Source organism: Amblyomma mixtum, chromosome 3, assembly GCF_055824585.1.
Source record: "Amblyomma mixtum isolate Tamu chromosome 3, ASM5582458v1, whole genome shotgun sequence".
NCBI classification, from domain to species: Eukaryota; Metazoa; Arthropoda; class Arachnida; order Ixodida; family Ixodidae; genus Amblyomma; species Amblyomma mixtum.
Genome location: NC_143014.1, coordinates 333,073,919 through 333,092,361, shown reverse-complemented (window position 1 = coordinate 333,092,361; position 18,443 = coordinate 333,073,919). Strand labels below are relative to the sequence as shown.

At 43.9% G+C, this 18,443-nt stretch overlaps 1 protein-coding gene and 2 pseudogenes across 3 annotated transcripts; 1 reads left to right on the top strand and 2 right to left on the bottom strand.

Moving 5' to 3' along the window:
• Positions 1-1,822: 1,822 nt before the first annotated feature.
• LOC149355991 (uncharacterized) lies at positions 1,823-14,025 on the bottom strand. 2 transcript variants are annotated; one of them, XM_089584062.1, is made up of 5 exons: positions 13,435-14,025; positions 7,932-8,122; positions 5,604-5,702; positions 4,717-4,875; positions 1,823-3,129 (listed from the first exon to the last, which is right to left on the bottom strand). In XM_089584062.1, the coding sequence occupies exons 2-4, from the start codon at positions 8,004-8,006 to the stop codon at positions 4,738-4,740; spliced, it is 312 nt and encodes a 103-aa protein (XP_089440188.1). In that variant the 5' UTR covers positions 8,007-8,122; positions 13,435-14,025; the 3' UTR covers positions 1,823-3,129; positions 4,717-4,737. The 2 variants fall into 2 exon arrangements, with proteins under 2 accessions (XP_089440188.1, XP_089440187.1); XM_089584061.1 differs by having other exon boundaries at positions 1,823-4,875.
• On the bottom strand, positions 8,419-14,085 carry LOC149355990 (uncharacterized; annotated as a pseudogene). The gene is made up of 2 exons (XR_016291607.1): positions 14,023-14,085; positions 8,419-11,973 (listed from the first exon to the last, which is right to left on the bottom strand). The product of XR_016291607.1 is annotated as an uncharacterized LOC149355990 (transcript).
• LOC149355989 (uncharacterized) lies at positions 13,203-16,939 on the top strand (annotated as a pseudogene).
• The last annotated feature ends 1,504 nt before the right edge of the window (positions 16,940-18,443 follow it).

The window sequence follows — 18,443 nt, the reverse complement described above, 5'->3', positions numbered from 1 at the left end:
CCCGCAACACACGGCAACAGTCTATGTTCGGTGGCGCGCGTGCGCGGGTGGCGTTAGTTCGCGGATTAAGTGGAATGTGCTTTGGTTTTGTTCATTGGGGTTTATCGTCCCAAAGAAACTCAGGCTAGGAGGGACGCCGTAGTGAAGGGCTCCGGAAATTTCGGCCGCCTGGTGTTCTTTAACGTGCACTGACATCGCATAGCACACGAGCCTCTGGAATTTCACCTGTTTCCTGTGTTTCCTGGGGGCAACTTTCACGTAGTGCCACTATAAAAGAAATCAAAAGGCCATGATCTTCGATCGCTTGACACACAAGTTTTCTGGAACAGAGCGTATTCAAATTGTCATTTTGTAGCAGACGCGCTCAATTTCTTTAACTTGCTATAGCCTGCATGTTGATTCCAGCATGCCTTTTATTTCTGTCACTGTATAATTGTAACAGAGCACATTACAACAACTTTAACTTTTTTTTACACGCGTGAAAAAGATGTAGCCCAAAAGTAGCCACATAGCCAAAACGAAATTTCTGACGCCAACTCGGACAAAAAGTAGCCCAATTTGGCTATTAATAGCCCAATCTGGCAACCCTGACGATAGACAGGACTCACCACAGGCTTTACCAGCTGACGCCCAGACAACTCACCAACATCCTAAGGACATCCTTGGGAAGTCCGTGGCAGGACTTCCCGCACATCCCGCGGATGTCCCGAAAAAATCCTGAAAACATCCTAAGTGAAACGCTGAAAGAAGTCCTTCGGATGTCTGACGAGTACATTTTCAGGACCTTCGCAGGACTTCAATAGGACGTTACTATTTTATTTTTTCCTTTGCCAGGACCCGATATAACCTCGTGTCCTTTTCAAAAGTGTCGCTACTGGTCACGCATGACTGACCAAATTACCAAAAGCAGAAGCAGTGCCTCATAGCCGCAACACAACCAGCTTCCGCTTCTGGCATTTCGGCCAATTGCATATGGCCGAGAACAATGCTATAGTAAAAACGACACAAAGAACACAGGCCTGGATTATGCTGTGCAGTGATTTAAAACACAAAGCTTTGGCTAAAATAGTTTTATTCAAATATATGGGGCATGCTGATGATCAGGCCGAATGCTGATTCACAGCTGAATTTCATTTTTACTAACACCACATGAAACAGAACAACTCACACAAAAGAAGCATTAACACAGCTTTAACAGCTCGTCTCAGGCATTTCTCGTTATTGAGAGCAAGGTCATGGATGGTGTGCGCATAGACCTTCTTACGCAATGTGTGTAATAGGCTTCATTAATTTTGTTTAGCTTGTCTGGTTAGCATGAGCCAAAATTATCACGTTTTCAAACTTCAAGCAGTAGGATTCTAATACAATAAGTAGCCAAGCCAACCCCAGATGTAGAGTTGGCTGGCCCAACTCAAAATAACAATGCAGTTAAAACAGCAGGTATATACATATAAGTCATGTAAAGTCTAAACAGGCTTTGGGATGATTATCTTGGTCAGAACAAAAAATATTAATTGAACTGCAAAGGGCATGACATTAAAACGAAAAGTAGCGGCATACTGTAAGGCATCAATATTATATGACTGTCTTATAAATAATGAATGCAACAAAACACAAATATGCCACTCAGTGCCTCATTGGTCATATGATGCTCCGCTGCTGACCCAAAAGACACGGGTTCGAAGTCAGCCATGGCAGTCCCATTTCGGTGGAGGCGAAAAGTTAAGAGGCCAGTGTACTGTGTGGTGTCAGTGCACGCTAGAGAACCCCAGGTGGTCGAAATTATCTGGAGCCCTCCACTACGGCATCCCTTATAGCCTGGGTCACTTTGGGATGTAAAGCACCAAAAAACCAACATAAAAACACAAATGCAATTTTTTTTACTGAAACAACAATACAAGCATACGCAGCAGAGGAGAAAAAATCTCGATCACACTGCACGTAGCATAGCTGAAATGAGGCAAAGTATATGACTGCAATAATTAGGCATAGGAACTATTGCCTTATTTAGAATAATCAATGTTTTTAAAACACAAATGACCCTTTCTTCCTATAACAGCAATACAACCCAACTACATAGATTAGAGATCAAAATAATAGCATAAGCACTATCTGTCAGGATCAAATTGCAGCAAGCATGCAACTAGAGATAAAAGCAAGTATATAGCTGTGCATAAGTAGTAGGTGGCCTTCAAGGCAATTAGCATGGTGAGAAGATAAACATTTCAGTCAAGCTACATGTGGAATGACTAAAATAAGAACGGTCATCTGGCTGCTACAAGGTACAAGAACTATGCTTGTGTCACTCAAATCACAAATGAGCCTTTTTTTGCTATAACAGCAATACATGCACACGGATTAGAGGTTAAAATATTGACACAGGCACTACCAGTCAGATCAAATTTCAGCAAGCACAGGACTAGAAATAAAAAGCATGTATAAGTGTGCATAAGGAGTAGATGGGTTTCAAGGCAACTAGCACGGCCAGAAGAAAAGGTTTGGTTTGGTTTATGGGGTGTAACGTCCCAAAGCAACTAAGGCTATGAGAGACACCGTAGTGGAGGGCTCCGGAAATTTCGACCACCTGGGGTTCTTTTACGTGCACTGACATCGCACAGTAAAACACGCTGCATAGAGCATGATATTAACATTAACAAGTTATAAGACTGCTACAAGCCCCAGGAAATATGATCATCTCTTATGTAGATAATAAAAGTCATTAAAATCCACATATCTTTTTTTTGCTGGAACCGCAATACAAACGCACTATTGGGGTGAGAAATAACTCTAGTACTAGCAGTCAGGAACAAATTTACACAAGCATAGTGGAACTAGAGACCAAAACAGCAAGTATAGCTCGATACAAGCAAATTTCAGATGGGCAACAATATGCCCAGCTTGGTCAGAGAAAAAAATATTGTTCACACACAAAGCATCGCATTTCTAGACACTAAGTATGCTACAACTGCTAGGTATCAATAAAGTGACACGTTTTCAAGATATTGCTTGACTTCTCATTCTAGGCAGTCTTCTTTTCGGTTCTACTATAGTGTCATCGAAAGGAGAGTCATGTATAGACGTAAAGCAGAAATCCTGCCCCCTGGGCCAAAGCTGAAATAGGCTGCCTTGCTGGAAGGAAGACAAAAAAGGCCCTTTACATAGAGACACTTCTTTCAGTTCACCTTTTTTTTTCAATCACTGACTGCATTTGAAAAAAAAAAACTTGCAGCACAATATACAAATTGCAGCCCCTTCACATGGTGTTGGCACCAAATGGTACTTGTGGCAAGGAATTAATCCTTGCACAAGTAATGTACATACTTCCAGGAGTAAAACCACCACAAACCAAGTAAAGAGAGGTGTGTGAGGACTTAGCAGTCTAAGAATACCCAAGTTAACCAAAAGACACATTTCATGATTCAACCTAACTACACAGGCTGATATGCAGAAGTTTTCACAGTCTCTATTCAAATAATCTACTAAATTCTGTGCTCTCTAAAAATCAATCATCTCTCAGCACAGTTTCACAGGAAAAATATCAACAGTTTGGAATGAGAAATCCTCAACCCAAGATGTTAATATCAACAAAAAAATGTAGCACACTAGCAACACCCTCGTCATTCAGTTTTGCTCAGGAGCACAGCTTTGTTCGCCAGTTTTCTTGCACATTACCCGTTCAGTTGCATGCAGAAACCATGACATGGCTGCCTTTTCGATTTCTTTCAGCGTAGTTTGCTGTGCCTGAGTTGAGGTCTGCTGGTCAGTTAGGCAACCATATACACAAATGAGAAAGTATATGTTATGTATTTTTTATAGAAAAATATATCTCACCTCTAAAAATTATTGCAGCCAAACTACTGCATTTCCTTAATTTTGAACCAGCAGGCAAAGGGCATGGGCTTGAGTAACAAAGGATGGCAAATTTCTACACATCTTATTGCAAATTCCATTGCTGGACCATGCCTTCTGTGCAGGCAGTATGAAAACAATACCAAATGCATACTATGACGGCGGTAATTCTAGCTTGTTCTAACCTGTGGTAATATTCATGGCACTGCAGCAATGAGCCAATGAACCAGATGACAACAAAAATCCATGTGGCTAGTTGTGAAGTGCATGCATGTGCAGATTGAAAATAAACAATGAAAGTTTGGCATTTTTTTTTTAAAACACATATCGCTGGTCTTGACGCAATCCTACCAAGACCTACAAATTCAGTTATAAACACTTAATGTAGATATTGATCCTGTGATCTGATTTATATTCGAAGTCTTAAAGGAATACAGACACAGTATTTGTGGGTGTTGGTTTTTCTGCTTTTAATGAGATGTAAAAGCCTATTAATCATGTAAATGAGCTTAAATATCTAGTGCATAGTGTGAACAGTTAAATTGTTTTATATGAGTACTTTCGGTCTCTGTCAGGTCAATGCCAGTGCTGGAGTCCATTATGGCATCATGTGATGGCATGGTGAGGACTTGCCCCATGTTTTGCTGGTGACTCTGCCAACCAGTCCATATATAGATGATCGATGTCAGCATTGGCCAACAGCTCCTCTGTCAATAATTTTTGGCATGTGGAATCAGTGAAATCAGAGCATTTGGAATAGTAAAACCCTTTGTGCCCACAACACAAATCAGATCACTTATTTGAATTTAAAATTTTATATCTGTACTCCTTTAAGATTTTAAATAGCTTCCTCCAAATAATACTTACTGCACATGATCTTGCATATACTCAGCTCACAGAGCTTGTTCTTCCCTTGGCGCCATACCAGCTGTAGCTAGAAGCCAGTTCAGATGTTAGAATACTTCGCAGAATGTGAGATGTCTTTTCTCTTGCAGTGTCTCCATCTTGCACAGTCATGTGATTTCTCTAGGTCAAAACAGAATTAGGTTCGAAATCAGACCAAGAAAATAAAATCAGGATTTCTCAAGTTAACAGTGGGGAACTCTATTGCTATAGTCAGTTTTTATCATATTGAAGGCAGCTGGCATGCTGTTGTGAGGTATCCCTAGGTGGTACAATTAAACATGCATATGCCCTAAATTAATAGACAGGGATACTATGTAGAAATAAATTACGAACTAGGATGAAGGTTCCATGCTCCCATTCTAAGCAATGCTACTGTACGTCCATTTTAATGCGAGGATATCAGACAAGAGTTCATTCTGTAAGCAATTAACAGTCCGTATTTTCACTGCTCTGTTTGATAACCTAATTTTGGTGACATAAAGAAAAACAAGAAAATATTGTGTGCTGCGCCTATCATGAAGGCACTGGGCTGCACTACAGAAAAAGAAATAATTTAGTAACAGTACAAAGAACTGACCTCAAGAATATTTACAGGATTGCAAGAAGTCATGCGCATGCAATTAAATAGAAACACAATTGAACAGCTGCCGTTTCAGCGAAATTAAAATATGTATGATTTTGTTCACTGCAGGGTGTTCAAGCGCTAGCTGCAATGATAGGCTTCCGGTTGTTCTGAATGGAAAACAAATGTATTAAAGCAGCAGAACATACAAGCCATGTGCAAAAATGTCTGCATGCAGTTTAAACTGTGTACCTTTTAATTTGGTAGAAAAGAAGAGTTCACTTACCTGCCTCGCATGGATGACTGTTATTGTCAGAAAGCATACTACTTGGTCTTCCTGGTTTACAAGCGGACGCAGAGGGTTGAGCTGGTTGAGAGACATGACCTGCAAGCACGGTATAAGTATTGTTATTAATTGTGACAATCTTTGAAATGTAAGGGATACTAGCTGCATTTGTAAAATTATTGACAGACTTCATTTATCTCTCAGTAATGCATATATGTGCTATATCTAAGGTACTTTTTCATTCAGACATCTACTATGAGCAGTTCGTTTCAATACAATGCTGCTTAAAAACTATACAGACCCGTAACTGAAAGTACGTTTGCTCTCTACAGCATGAGTGCTGGCAGGGTTGTTTCTTCCTGTACTGCTGACCTGTGGTAACTGAAATGTTTTCAATCTGTGATCTCACTTGCATTGACAATGATCTCGAAATCAAATCGAAATCGCCGCCAAAACGAAACTGGAACCAGTGGTAAATTTCTTTTGTTGACGTAGCTGAGAAAAAAAAAAGGCTGTGCTGTACTCCATTGACGGCAGTGACACTAAATGTTTCAATGGGTGAACTGTGCAGCTAATGTTGCACTTGTGTCCAAGCAAGCATTCATGCTGCTGGACTCATAGAGCTAATATCTGGACTGGATGCAGTGCATCTGTCTGTGCTGCAAGCAATCCAATCCAATGCCACACAAGCCATGAATGAGATGGCGGGGCTGGCCGAAAGTTGCGAGGCATGCTGCAATGCAGTTAACTAGAATAGTTACGGATTAGTGTTGTGCACAAGAATGATAACTGTGAGTTTACGTTGCTACGCATGAAGGTGAGAAACTGGTGGAGAAAATGAGGTGAGCACTACACAGCCAAAAAACTGCCATAAATATGAATGCATCTGGCTGCATGTGTAACCTGTCCCAGAACGTGTGACGCCAAAGCTTCGGGGCATACGCTTGGACGTCTTGGTGACAACGTAAGTAGCAATTGTTTTATGTGCTTTTTAAGGCGAACAGCTTTAATGCTGCATCGTTGTCAACAGAACGTTGTCAGCAGAGGTGTCACGCTTATCTAGCCAGACCAGAAAAAAACCTTTGTGCACGATGTTATTCGAACCCCAATCCTTCCGTTCCGCAGCCGAGCGTGCTAATGGCTACGCTACTTCCTGCCAGCGCATAAGTAGTTCTTGTCTAGGACGCTAAAAGAGAGTGTGTGCAGAAAGGCATCGAATCAGACGGATGCCTCCCAAATGCACTCCAGCATTTAAGATTCACAAACAGCTGTGTACTTAGTTAACATCTTAACCACAGATCAGTGACACAAGCTGCAACACCGCACTAAAGGCTTTCGACTCACCACACTTTAGGTCAGCAAAGTGCCCCCCTGAATTTTTTATATGAACAAGAACCAGGTTGTACATGTGTGTGTGCAGCTGTCATGACAGTAAACCTTCTTCATCTTTGTTTCTGATTTGTACACAATCTCATCTGTGAATACACTATTTTTGACTTTACCATTTAGACTGAGATACCCAACACTGATGTCAAGTCCGATTGATCTTCAGCCCTTAAAGCCCCTCTACGTGTGACTTCATAGCTGTCTGCAAAAAGAAAGTCAGTAGCAGTATACAGCAAAGTTGTTTGACATTATTAGCACATATGCATATAAGGTGCTCGAACAGCAGAAAACAAAATAGAGGTGTAAAAGGGTAGCTTATTAAAGTGTTGTCCAATTTAGTGGCTCTTGTGAATACTTCCAATCAGGAGATAACTATTAGCCATACTAAGCGCTGTATGCATCACCTGACCTAGCAGCGATATAGTACCATGGCTACTGATTTACAGTAGCGTACAACAAAACACACAGGTATATGCACCAGGCCTCAAGCAGCAACTGAGGCTTTCACGCACCCAATTTTTTTTTCTTCACATTGTAACTTCACAAAATGCATTTGTGCGAATTGAGAACTTTTTATAATTTTAAGAAGTGCTCACAAGCAGTATTCTGCAGCTTTCGCTACTCAGGCCTGGTGATGTCAGATGCAAGCTGAAACACCCTGGCACACGTGCTAGTGCACTGTCTGTACATTTTACTGTAGCATCTGCTTGTCAGTCTCAAATGAAACTGCAGCTGGGTGCCTTCGTGTTGCCTCTCTTGGACTGCTCTCTGGCAGGTCACTGACTGGTCACCGCCAGGTTACACATAAAATAAGAGGAAGCTAATTTGGCATGAGCAAACTCATAGCCTTCTAAAGCTGGACAGTTTTGGGTAGTGTTACATTCTGAGGTACCAAAAAGGTAATCTTTGAATAGTGACATTTGTATCGCGTTCTATACTTACCTGTGGTCGACAGGACTCTGCAGGCAAACTGTTGCCATTGTGTGTCATGCCGCCTTTGGTGCTTGATGGCAGCATTTACTTTCGCCAAACTCTTGAATGGTGGCCAGAAGGCTTTGTTTTTATGAACCCAAGCTGATGGTAGTGTAGCAATGTCATTGGAGTCTGTGAAGTGTACTATATGCTGAGAACATCTGAAAAGCAAAATTTAGACCATTGTCAAAAAAGCTGCCAAGTGCAACAATTGAGTGTCATACTCTGAAGTATTTTGTTATATTTTGTTTTTGCTCTTCTGATGTAGTGCTTTTTGCTCTTCTTGCTCACGGACCCTCTGTGAGGGCGTGGAATCTCTTTTTCCTTAAGTAAATGAAAAAGTCACGAGCTTAACAACATAACAGTATGTGTAAGTTGCGTATTATTTGAATTGAAATAAAGTATGCAACCTAACGTAAGCAATGTCTTAACATATATGTGCAGTCTCTTTGCAAACATGTATTCTCCAGTGCCCCTTGTACACTGGAGAATACATTAAATACATTAAGAATACAGTAAGGGGCATACATTAAATGTATGCCCCTTGTGAAGCACCTCAGCTACAACAATGCTCTACTCCTTATGTATCATCAGTGACATTTTACAAGATGTTTTTATGTGCCTTTGGCCAACTCACAGAGAGGAAATGATGTTTGGCTGAGATCCCCAATTTTCTGAGCTTCTGTGCCATAAGTTTCAAATTTTGCAATGTGAGAGCAAGGAATATGCAATTTTCTACGGGATGCCTCCCGCACGTTAACACAGCCAGTGTTTCGCGCAGAAGGGGCTGTGCATTTTTCCTGGATAGCCCAAGGTCACTAAGAGGTTATGGCAATGTGTTTCATTGTTCTTAGAAAAACATATGTTTACCTGTGTTGTAGAGTGTGCCATCTCCTGAATAATCATGTGCTTGGAAATGGGTCTTTGAGGTAATTTTATCCAAAGAATGCTAGGCGCATGTGGCCCTGTACGGAAGCTGTCCTTGTATTAGTGGGATCATCAGCCGAAATCCTGCTGCCGGTGCTGCTATTGGAAACTATCATGAAACTCATTTTCATGATGCCTGCTTTCATTTTTTGTAGCGAAAGCTACACTAGGCTAGTATAAGTGAGTTTTGCCGTGTCTAACCGAGGCCACAACTGCACATGCACCGTGACCATGGCAACTAGCTGCGCCGTTCCACAGGTGTTCCGCTGCTGGGCCAACTTGTGACTTCACGTGCCTCGTTATGCAGCCTCTCTGTGCATGTGCAAATCGTTCGTGGCTCACCCAATGAGTCGTCAGGTACGTGGTGCTCATCGCAGAGAGGAGAAGGACGGTAGTGGCATCCCAATAGATGCGCGCGCCGGAGTGGAGAGGAGGAGAAGGGTAGTTTCCACACTGCGGACGCACGTGCTGCTGCGGAGAGCTGACCGAGCAGGAAAGCGTCTGCCGGCATCGCACGCTTAGAGCGTGAAGGTGGGTTCAGCATGGAACGGCCGTTAACTTTGATGCGTTCAACGGAGCGCAGGTTGGTTGTGTTCGATGAAACACTCGATCGCCCGCAGGCAAAGCTTTCGCTCCACATTTTGTTCAGCAGCATTGAATCCCTCTCATTTTTCTTCATTGCACGCAGGAAAATCTCCTAACCATTGCCTTTGAGGCTGTTTCTTTTCAACAGCAGAGGAGGCAGGAGGCTGTCCAGTAGATTTGGAGGATGGTCCCAATGCAAATGGTAGTTATCCCAGCTGGGAATTCAGAAACTGTACTACACCATGCATAGCAGCATTAGAGCATACAATAGCTGTGACTGTTCTGCATGTGTCTGACAGCAGTGTTACAACAGAGCGTACAAGTCACCTTACAGGGGATGGAGGCCAAATTAAGTTGTGTGCAGCAGTGGCATGACCACAAAACCATGTCCACAAGGAAACCGGCAACACTTTGATCTGATCTGCTTGACAGACCACAGCACTTGTGGGCAAGAGGCCAGAAGCCTTGTAATGATGCAGTTCAGTTGTGTCTGCAGTGCCTTGGTGGAAGTTGGAGAGCTGTGTGAAAAATCTTCCACAGATCTCAATGTCTCCATCATGGGATAGAACATTTGTTGCAACAACCACATTGCCATCTTCCGTAAGAAGGCACGAATCAGCAGCATTAATTTCGACAACCATATCTGGCAGAGCAATTTTGCGAAATTGTTCACCAGTGAATCTTGGCGGTGTAGGGCCAGAATCGTGTGGCTTGTGCAAACTTGCTTGTCTAACTGGGCATGCTCTGGGCAGCTGATGTCGTTCATAAATACGCCTGATAATTTGTTGCAGTGGCCGGTTTGCTGACTTCAGGTCCTGCTTCAGTTCACCTCGAAACAAAATGCAGAAAAGGATTCAATATGTCCATACTTCTTCACATCAGCAGGAATCATACAGGCCCTCAGCATCCATAACAAATTCTCTGAGGAGGTGCTCTGCTACATTTAACTTTGATTGGCAAAGTCCAGGGCTTGCCAGGATGGACACTGCTACACAAAGCTTCATGAAATGATTGTAGTAGCGCTTCTCAACGTTGTTCTTCAGTACTACAGGGCCAAAGTAGAAGAGGAAGTTTCTGAACTCAGTGGCTTTCCATCTTTCCAATTCACAGAGGCTTCTTGGCTTGCGGGACATTTCTTGAGGTGTGTACTTTTGCACCTCCATTAGCATTCCTGAAATGGCAATCTGAAGACGTGCTGGCAAATTTGCCTTGTGTGGCCCTCCCTGCACCCAGTAGTGGAGAAGCCTCCGCATTGCCCCTAAGCAGACGAGGTGCATGTACTCTAGTGGGAAATCACTCACCATGCCAATCTGCAAAGCAAGTAGTGAAGATTGTTGGTGATGGTGTTCTTTCTGCTGCTGGTTTCGGAAAGATTCGTTTATTCTTAGTGGACAACTGACCTCTGGGAGGATAACTTTCCTGGCTCTTGCGGAAAAGGTTCCCTCCTGAGTACATTTTTCGCAACTGTAGTACCCACCATGGCCCTTGATGCACTTCAAAAATGCCCTCGCTGGCGCATCACAAATAAATGCATGCAGTTTGACTGCGCACTTTTGTCCGCCTTCACTTATTCCTTCTGTTTGCAACATACTCATCTCAGCAATGAAATCATCAAGGTATTCCTGCACGCTGGGGGGTTTCGCACTGCCTACAAACAAAGCTATGACAAACGGCGTTAGCTTGTCATTTTCTGCAACTCTAATGTATACAGAAGCGTGCAGCTCGTTTCTCCTGAGACTATGATTTCACGAACCGGTCATCTGATAGTTTGAAATGTTTGGGCTGGCCCTTGCTTTCTGATAGGCGTAAATAATTACAACTATCTTTGCTTTTTAATATCCTAAAAATCAAACTGGAATTATCAGTGAAACTTGCATAAAGAAACCTTCTTATGTGTCTGTCCGTGTGGACAACAGCATGAAAAAAAGAGAACACAACTCCCGACTAAATGTTTTTTAAATCCCCCCCCCGCACAATACACGAGTGAAACAGTTTGCCAGATCCCATCGTCACTGCGCCTTCTATGTTGTTTTTTTTTTTCATTCCTACATGACCAATTTGTATATGTGGACAGAGCTGATCTGTTGCAGTGTTTCTCTTTTCTAATTGAATTGTCACAGTGATTCCTTTCTTGTGTATTGTGTACTGTCCACCATGTTGCTATCATCGGAAATGTTTCAGTGCTTATTTTGTTCATTTGCATACTGCATGTATTGTGTATAAAGCACTGCATTTCTACATTCCTTCTTTTTTTTCATATCTCTGCCCTATAACAATGGCCTGAAGTGCCCTGTAAGAATGTGCATAAATAAATAAATAAAACTGCTTCCCTTATCAGTGTTTCAGTCTTTTCAAGCAGCGCCCTGAAGGCTGTAATGCATTATATGTACCACTCCTGCCAGCGAGTGAAAAATCGCAAGGAACCATTTGCTTCTCTTTCAGAGCGTTTCTAGCTGGACGTTGACAGCTTCAAAAGCCACCTGTTTTTCATATCAGTTGCCTGTGAAAAAAAAATTAAGGTCAAGCGACAGTCATAAAGTGAAGAGCACATTAATGCCCTTCATTTTCTGTTATACAAAATATGAATCGTCTAAGAACACAACTTGGTTTGGTTTGGTTTATGGGGTTTAACGTCCCAAAGCGACTGAGGCTATGAGAGACGCCGCAGTGAAGGGCTCCGGAAATTTCGACCACCTGGGGTTCTTTAACGTGCACTGACATCGCACAGTACACGGGCCCCTAGAATTTCGCCTCCATCGAAATTCTAGCTGCCGCGGCCGGGATCGAACCCGTGTCTTTTGGGTCAGCAGCCGAGCACCATAACCGCTGAGCCACCGCCAACCCAAACTCCAGAGTGGTACAAAAGGATTCGCCCTTGTAATAACACTGCGGTCAGTTAGCATTGTTATCACAAATACTGCCAGCACAAATATGCACGGAGAGCCACAAGTCATGTAGGAGAATTAGCGTGAGAAGTTGAGCTAGTTGGTATGTATTAATGGCAGATGAGCACAAAACAGATGAAGATGAGAGACAAGACAGCACGACACAAGTGCTTGTGTTTTGTTGTCTTCTCTGCCACGAATGTAAAAGCATGCCTGACAATTTCAAATCTCGCGACACTCAGTACATTACATGGTTCGTACTAATGTAACTGCATTATTAACAAAGCAAGAAATATACAAAGGCTGCAAACACACCATTGTGGCCACCACCTGTGAGGAGAAACATGAAAACATCCTTGTTTTTGCAAATCACATGCCGCTATCTGCTCCGATCTACACCATAAAACCAATGTTGTGTGCTCAACAATACCGGCCATAAAAGCATGTGCAAGCCATGTGCAGCGTCACAGCAGGCTCAAGAGCGACGCTACGGAAATGATGACCCAACAAAACCAGTCACGGTGGTGATTATTTTGATTAACAGACCACTACTGAAAGATCCTAAACTTGGAGAAGCTGCTAATAGGTCATGTGCATAACTGAAATGCATCATATCAGATAAGCACACATAGTAGCAGGCCTTGCACAACACTGCATCTCCTGGTGACACTGCAGTTCCATTTTGAGCTTCAATTTGCTGATGCAGTAAGTACCTTGCCACAAAAGGTATATTACACGGTACTAATCAGCCTTTGTACAGCTTAGGAAGACTTGCATTAATACCTCATGTGCCCTACAATTATACCAAAAGTTACATAGCTATCTTTTGTACTTTAGTCTGGCCATGGCCTCAAGTGATTGCAAGACCAACCAAGCTGCCCTTACATTGACTTGTCCTGGAGACTATTATGCATTTTGAGAACTGCAAGCCCAGCCACCCGTCAACATATATGAAGGGGCTGTAGATAACCGAGTAGCCGAAGGTCAAGCTCAGTAGCGCCACTAACTTCCCAAAAGCCCAAGCATCTAGGAGCAGTTCTAAGACTACAAGATAACAGTGGCCGGCCTGCTGTCACCTGAGACAGGAGCCCCTTCTCAAGCACTTGGCAGGCCTGCATGGTCTGCACCCGGAAATACTTGGTTCATCGTTGTACAGAACACAAAGTTTACCCTTATATAAATGCAAGGTATGCAGGCCTGCTTGTAGACCTTGCTGTAGCAGAGGTATAGGAGTGAATCCAACAGAAACTACAAGCTAAATGCCCTGTCCTAAGAGGAGCACATACTCAGGATGCACTGCACACTGTGTTTCTTTTACACAATAGCCGGATAAAAAAACAAATTCTTCGATACAGAGGACTTTCCTTTTATCCAGCATTTCAGGCTTCGAGGAGCAGCTAAAAAGCACTACGCGGATGCCGCCGTGATAGGGCGATATGCTGCACACGATTCTAACCGCTTACCGTGAAAATGAGCTACGTTTTGTAAAAATGCTACCTTGCGCGTCGACTTCCGTTCAGTAGCATAAAAGTCAGCGTTTGTAGCAGGTACTCTGCGTTTCTGAAAGCACTGATTAACCGTCGCGGAAAAGTCCTCACTCACTACTGAAACCCGCAGTGCTAAGCAGTTCAATACACGAATCGCAAGATGTAGGAAGCACACACTTGTCAGCCGAAGGCACAGAATTCCTTGCGGTTACTTGGCAGAGGTCACTGCGACCTCGATCGTATCGTGTTTGGGGTTGGTCAACGGCGACACTGTAGAACGACCCTCCAAGCAACATCCATCACGCAAGCGTAAACCCATTTCGTCCTGTCGACATGCTTCCGGCACTATACTTATCATTCACCGAAGCGGCTGAAAACTGCGATACCGAAGCACAGTGGAACAAAATGGAACACTAAACCGCGAGGAATCGTATCATGAATCGCATACACGCAACGCCTCGACCGCCATGGTCGGATGGATGGATGGATGGATGATAATGGCTTTACCCTTTGTACCGGGCGGTAGCTTTCGCCACCTAGCCTATACTTCCCCCATTGTTGATTTATTTTTCCTTTCCCTTTCTTTCCCGCATAGCTTTCCCGTGAAAGCAGTCGCCCAGTGTTGATAGACCAGAAGAGGATCACAGGTCTGGAGCAGTCTGGAGGTGGAGCCCCATCAAAATAGTTGAAATGGCCTATTTTTATTAAAGCGGGGGTAAAGAACAGCTGATTTTTACAGTGAATGCATTATTCCGATGTCTTCTTAATCTTTATCCGCTTATTTCAACTTTGTCAGATCTACCGTATCACGATCGTCTGCTACCAGCTTGAAGGCCGCGAAAGTGCGACGGGTGCGCAGCTCACCTAGCGGCTTCATTGTGCCGATCTCCCCAACATTTACGCCTTGAAGCAAAGCTAAGGCGACGTCCTCTGCAGTCCTGCTGCACTCGGAGCACATCAGCCCAAGCTCGCAAACAGCGCATCCAGCGATGTGAGTGCCTTTCCGATCGTCGTCTAGACGCAGGCTCTTTTAGAGCTGAAAAAAATTTAGTTGGTTCTCGGACGCTGCTCTTTCTTTACAGAGTACGTCAAGTCATTGCAGACAGAAATGAAGCGCTGTAGGCGCCCTATGAGCTCAGTAAGCGACAGGTTAATTAAGAGAAGAGTAGCCGAGATATTCAAAACCATCTTGCATGCATGTTTCCGACCGCCTTGCATTCCATACAAAGGAGCGGAAATGCTAGAGAACAAGCTGAAGACAGTAATCTTGACATTGCAGCTCCAAATGCTTTGGATGAGTCATCGACTCTGTAGAACCTATAGCTGCAGCTCAGAGGCTGGAGGAATTAAAGATAACATGCTACAGGTGAAGAACAGCCAAGCCTAGTCAGCGAACTGACAACATGGGCCCGTGATACAAAAGCTTGCGCATCACACGTTGCCTTGCTTCTCAAAGTATTAAAGAGGCATGGCCACCCTGAACTTCCTGGTGATGCGAGAACACTCCTTAGAACGCCAAGGTCTTGCAAAGTCAAAGAGATGGGATCTGGACTGTATCACTACTTTGGAATCAAAACAACCTTACAACAAATTATGAGAAGTGGCAGCATCACTGCAGAGACACAATTTCACTTCTGGTCAACATTGATGGGCTCCCCACATCGGAAAGTTCAACAAAACAGTTCTGGCCCATATTGGCATCAGTTGCAGAAAATGACAAGCTAACGCCGTTTGTCATAGCTTTGTTTGTAGGCAGTGCGAAACCCCCCAGCGTGCAGGAATACCTTGATGATTTCATTGCTGAGATGAGTATGTTGCAAACAGAAGGAATAAGTGAAGGCGGACAAAAGTGTGCAGTCAAACTGCATGCATTTATTTGTGATGCGCCAGCGAGGGCATTTTTGAAGTGCATCAAGGGCCATGGTGGGTACTACAGTTGCGAAAAATGTACTCAGGAGGGAACCTTTTCCGCAAGAGCCAGGAAAGTTATCCTCCCAGAGGTCAGTTGTCCACTAAGAACAAACGAATCTTTCCGAAACCAGCAGCAGAAAGAACACCATCACCAACAATCTTCACTACTTGCTTTGCAGATTGGCATGGTGAGTGATTTCCCACTAGCGTACATGCACCTCGTCTGCTTAGGGGCAATGCGGAGGCTTCTCCACTACTGGGTGCAGGGAGGGCCACACAAGGCAAAGGTGCCAGCACGTCTTCAGATTGCCATTTCAGGAATGCTAATGGAGGTGCAAAAGTACACACCTCAAGAAATGTCCCGCAAGCCAAGAAGCCTCTGTGAATTGGAAAGATGGAAAGCCACTGAGTTCAGAAACTTCCTCTTCTACTTTGGCCCTGTAGTACTGAAGAACAACGTCGAGAAGCGCTACTACAATCATTTCATGAAGCTTTGTGTAGCAGTGTCCATCCTGGCAAGCCCTGTACTTTGCCAATCAAAGTTAAATGTAGCAGAGCACCTCCTCAGAGAATTTGCTATGGATGCTGAGGGCCTGTATGATGAAGGAATTTACGTATATAACATACATTCCGTAGTGCACCTTCCTGCTGATATGAAGAAGTATGGTAAGAAGAAGTATCCTTTTCTGCATTTTGTTTCGAGGTGAACTGAAGCAGGACCTGAAGTCAGCAAACCGGCCACTGCAACAAATTATCAGGCGTACTTATGAACGACATCAGCTGCCCAGAGCATGCCCAGTTAGACAAGCAAGTTTGCACAAGCCACACGATTCTGGCCCTACACCGCCAAGATTCACTGGTGAACAATTTCGCAAAATTGCTCTGCCAGATATGGTTGTCGAAATTAATGCTGCTGATTCGTGCCTTCTTATGGAAGATGGCAATGTGGTTGTTGCAACAAATGTTCTATCCCATGATGGAGACATTGAGATCTGTGGAAGATTTTTCACACAGCTCTCCAACTTCCACCAAGGCACTGCAGACACAACTGAACTGCATCATTACAAGGCTTCTGGCCTCTTGCCCACAAGTGCTGTGGTCTGTCAAGCAGATCAAATCAAAGTGTTGCCGGTTTCCTTGTGGACATGGTTTTGTGGTCATGCCACTGCTGCACACAACTTAATTTGGCCTCCATCCCCTGTAAGGTGACTTGTACGCTCTGTTGTAACACTGCTGTCAGACACATGCAGAGCAGTCACAGCTATTGTATGCTCTAATGCTGCTATGCATGGTGTAGTACAGTTTCTGAATTCCCAGCTGGGATAACTACCATTTGCATTGGGACCATCCTCCAAATCTACTGGACAGCCTCCTGCCTCCTCTGCTGTTGAAAAGAAACAGCCTCAAAGGCAATGGTTAGGAGATTTTCCTGCGTGCAATGAAGAAAAATGAGAGGGATTCAATGCTGCTGAACAAAATGTGGAGCGAAAGCTTTGCCTGCGGGCGATCGAGTGTTTCATCGAACACAACCAACCTGCGCTCCGTTGAACGCATCAAAGTTAACGGCCGTTCCATGCTGAACCCACCTTCACGCTCTAAGCGTGCGATGCCGGCAGACGCTTTCCTGCTCGGTCAGCTCTCCGCAGCAGCACGTGCGTCCGCAGTGTGGAAACTACCCTTCTCCTCCTCTCCACTCCGGCGCGCGCATCTATTGGGATGCCACTACCGTCCTTCTCCTCTCTGCGATGAGCACCACGTACCTGACGACTCATTGGGTGAGCCACGAACGATTTGCACATGCACAGAGAGGCTGCATAACGAGGCACGTGAAGTCACAAGTTGGCCCAGCAGCGGAACACCTGTGGAACGGCGCAGCTAGTTGCCATGGTCACGGTGCATGTGCAGTTGTGGCCTCGGTTAGACACGGCAAAACTCACTTATACTAGCCTAGTGTAGCTTTCGCTACAAAAAATGAAAGCAGGCATCATGAAAATGAGTTTCATGATAGTTTCCAATAGCAGCACCGGCAGCAGGATTTCGGCTGATGATCCCACTAATACAAGGACAGCTTCCGTACAGGGTCACATGCGCCTAGCATTCTTTGGATAAAATTACCTCAAAGACCCATTTCCAAGCACATGATTATTCAGGAGATGGCACACTCTACAACACAGGTAAACATATGTTTTTCTAAGAACAATGAAACACATTGCCATAACCTCTTAGTGACCTTGGGCTATCCAGGAAAAATGCACAGCCCCTTCTGCGTGAAACACTGGCTGTGTTAACGTGCGGGAGGCATCCCGTAGAAAATTGCATATTCCTTGCTCTCACATTGCAAAATTTGAAACTTATGGCACAGAAGCTCAGAAAATTGGGGACCTCAGCCAAACATCATTTCCTCTCTGTGAGTTGGCCAAAGGCACATAAAAACATCTTGTAAAATGTCACTGATGATACATAAGGATTAGAGCATTGTTGTAGCTGAGGTGCTTCACAAGGGGCATACATTTAATGTATGCCCCTTACTGTATTCTTAATGTATTTAATGTATTCTCCAGTGTACAAGGGGCACTGGAGAATACATGTTTGCAAAGAGACTGCACATATATGTTAAGACATTGCTTACGTTAGGTTGCATACTTTATTTCAATTCAAATAATACGCAACTTACACATACTGTTATG